At 33.4% G+C, this 3,291-nt stretch overlaps 1 protein-coding gene across 1 annotated transcript; it reads right to left on the minus strand.

Annotated features, from left to right (window-relative positions):
• Positions 1 to 2,521: 2,521 nt before the first annotated feature.
• LOC110026407 (cysteine-rich repeat secretory protein 55-like) lies at positions 2,522 to 3,291 on the minus strand. The gene has a single exon (XM_020727327.1). It carries the CDS (start codon positions 3,245 to 3,247, stop codon positions 2,522 to 2,524), a length of 726 nt encoding a protein of 241 aa, XP_020582986.1. The 5' UTR covers positions 3,248 to 3,291.

The raw sequence follows: 3,291 nt of genomic DNA on the forward strand, positions 1-3,291 counted from the left end.
AAAAGATTCTCAAATAATAAAACAAAAAACATTTGTTTGATTACATTTCCTAGTCTTGCAAAATAAATACCTTAAGGAGTTATATTTTGCCATTGCACATGTAATTTCTTGAAGGTCATATTTTAATCATTAAATACTATTAGTATTACATGTCTCGCATCTAAACTTCGATATTTATGTCATCTTGCACACTGTTAAAGAGAGTTAGATCTCATCGGACAACCTGCCTCTGCACTTTCGATCAAATATTTGCTTATGACAATCTCCCAACACTCACACTTAAGTCCACATAAAGAGGTTTGCGAAGTAATCTAAACTCCTGAGGTGAGAATGTAGCTGCTTGCAATGGTAGGGATGAGAATGAGGCCCAATGCTTCTACATAACTAGTTTTCTTGGAGGTATACCTTCATGAGTAGTTGCTTTATGACTTTTGTTGATTGAAATGAGAAGAAAGAGTGGATGTGAGGGAGAATCTCATCAAGCAAAGTCAAGTATATATTCATATGTATTATGAGCCTTCTCTTTTCCAAGTGGACTTGGAAACTTTTGATCTTTGCTTCATAATGTGCTCTATGGACCGATGAGAAATGATTTGTATGAAAATGTGCATTTTACTTTTTAAAAAGAGAGTGATTGTGATATTTATGATGTTTTATTATTACAGATTTGAGTGACCTGCATGTAAATATGAATATTTAGGTTTTAGATATCTAAATACATAAAACTTATGTGGTTGGTATGTAAATGGCCTACGTAATTAATCTAAAAGATTAATAGGAAGCATATTAAGATAGATTGAAATAGTGCAGCTATTTAATTTTTAGATATTTTATGTGTGAAATTATTATCTATACAAGAAGAGGTTGTGCGTTAACTTGAAACTGTGAAGTAATTAAATATAACCTATGGTTTTTGGTTTAAGAAAATAAATAAAACTTTTATGAGATTTTTAGAATTTATTTTTTAACTCATTTATAATTTATTGAAATATATCTTGGTGTTAAAGCAATTGAAAGGTTGAAAAGTTGAAGCTTAGCAATTTCTCTAAGAACACTATTTGTATGGGTAGTAGCTATGCTTATCCATTCAATTTTAAAATAAGTTTTTTTTTTTAAATAAATTGCCAGTTAATGACTTGACCAGTTTTAATTGTTCAACACAAAAAACAATCATTGAAAATATATCTGATCAATATTTTTAGGGACACACTCAAAATCTTAATTTTCATTTAGAAAGCCACTATCCAAGTGTCATGGGAGCTCTAGAGAGTCATTACATAATTATGAAATTCATGACCATAGTAACTTTTAAGTAAGTTTTTCGCAACCATGCATGTACATGTTTTCTTAAGTTTGAGATGAACTTATAGCAAGTAGAGCCTTTGTTAATTGGACTCAAGAATGGTTTGTTCATCTGTATGAAATTTTAGAATTAATTGAAAAGCAAGAAATTTGTGGTTGCTCTACCAACCGGTCAAAATCTAGTTCTAGAGAATTAAGGACGAATGTATTAGCAGTGTCCTAAAACATGCATTTTTAGAAAATAAAATGTTGGAGCAAAATAGTATCGATGGAAAATCTGCTTTAGGTATGACATCCATTTGAGCTTAATGGCAAAAGTGACACACTAATCTTCTTTTAGTCACAATTAAGCAAAAATAAAATAAAATAAACAAAAAGGCAACTTGAAATTCACTACTAGGCACACTTGAATAATAGGAATATAATTTTTTTCTTAAATTTTTGCCATACATCATTATTAATAATGATTGACTACAAAACGTGTGATGAAACTTATCAAGTGATATTTCAAATGCTATTTTGCTACTCGTTAATATTTTGCACACTTGATTTTTAGGAAAATCATTTTTTTTTAATTTTTTTTTCATAAATCATTATTAATAATGGATGAATATAAAATGTGCAATGAAACTTATTAAGTGATGTTTGAAATTGTATTTTACAACTCAAAATCTCAAAAAAAATTTCTGTTTTAAGAGGCATTTCTATAGTCCCACAAAGTTTTTTAAAGGCCATTAGAAGAAAGATTTTCATAAAAAAAGATGTAAGATTCTAATCAATACATGTAATTTGCCATTAAAAAAAAGCTCTATTTGAAAGTGAACTAGTCATTCCAAAACTACAAAGGAGGACAAAACTACTAAAACTTCCAAGAGAACATGCATCCACTCCTTGGAGTTATAATTTCAAAACTTCTTGAGCTTTTAATCTAATTGATAAGCATTCCTCAGGATTCTCTTTCTTAAACATCAACAAGTAACACATCTGGATCCTTCTTGAATGCAATATTTGCAATTAAGCGCAACAAGAAAAACATAATTTATTAATAAACATAACAAAATGCATAACAAACACATATTACTTAGAATCAAAAGATTGGCCTGGCAAGTCGGCCGATAAAGCCACATCTACTGAAAACAATTTCAGTAGAAAGGCAATTGTTACATGAGTTTAAGAAGCCACATAAATCGCTTCTAATATTGATCTAATGTTGGATGATTTAAGGCGAAGCAGGCGCATATGCATTAGAACTTGGAGGTGAAGCGTCTTCAAGAAAAGGATTATCCTCATACCTTAACACACAACTAATACTCATCGCATAGCAACCTATAACGCCTTTGCATTTTCCAGATGTCATAAACTCGAATAATACATTCAAGCATGTGTAGCAAGCTGATTCTTGAAGATCACGAGTGCATTGCGCCATTCCATAGATAGTCATATTACTGTTTGAAAGTTTACTCTCACCGCGTCCAAATCTGTTATCCGCGGTTGCGGCAGCGGATTTGACTCCACCCAATACATTCCACAGAGTTTGATTGAAGTCTGTTGGATCTGTTGATTCCTTTGTTGTATGATAATATTTAACTTGGCTCGTGTCTGGCTGTCCGAGGAAATTATTGTTGGAGTCGTAATGAATGAAGCACTGTTCGTACCAAATCCGTGCTTCGGCGGAAACAGGGCAGCTTGTTCGTATATTATCCGCTGCTTCTAAGATGCAGGCCGAGCAAGCCTCGAGGGTGATGTCCCCACGACATCGAGTGACGCCGTAGATGGCGTCCGTGCCGGAAGCATAGGAAGCAGTGGCGAAGCCGTAGAGTGAAGTCTTCGCTATGAGGCCGAAGAAGGCGCGATTGATGCTGTCTGGCAGCGTGCTGTAGGTGCTAATGCTGAAATTTTTGCCACATTCCTGGCTGATGAAGTTGGCGCTGCATCTTGCAATCATTGGGAGGAGGAGAAGTGAAAGGAAGAGTTTGCATGAGAACTCCA

The sequence above is a fragment of the Phalaenopsis equestris genome, unplaced genomic scaffold (genome assembly GCF_001263595.1).
Source record: "Phalaenopsis equestris unplaced genomic scaffold, ASM126359v1 Scaffold000372, whole genome shotgun sequence".
Classification (NCBI taxonomy): domain Eukaryota; kingdom Viridiplantae; phylum Streptophyta; class Magnoliopsida; order Asparagales; family Orchidaceae; genus Phalaenopsis; species Phalaenopsis equestris.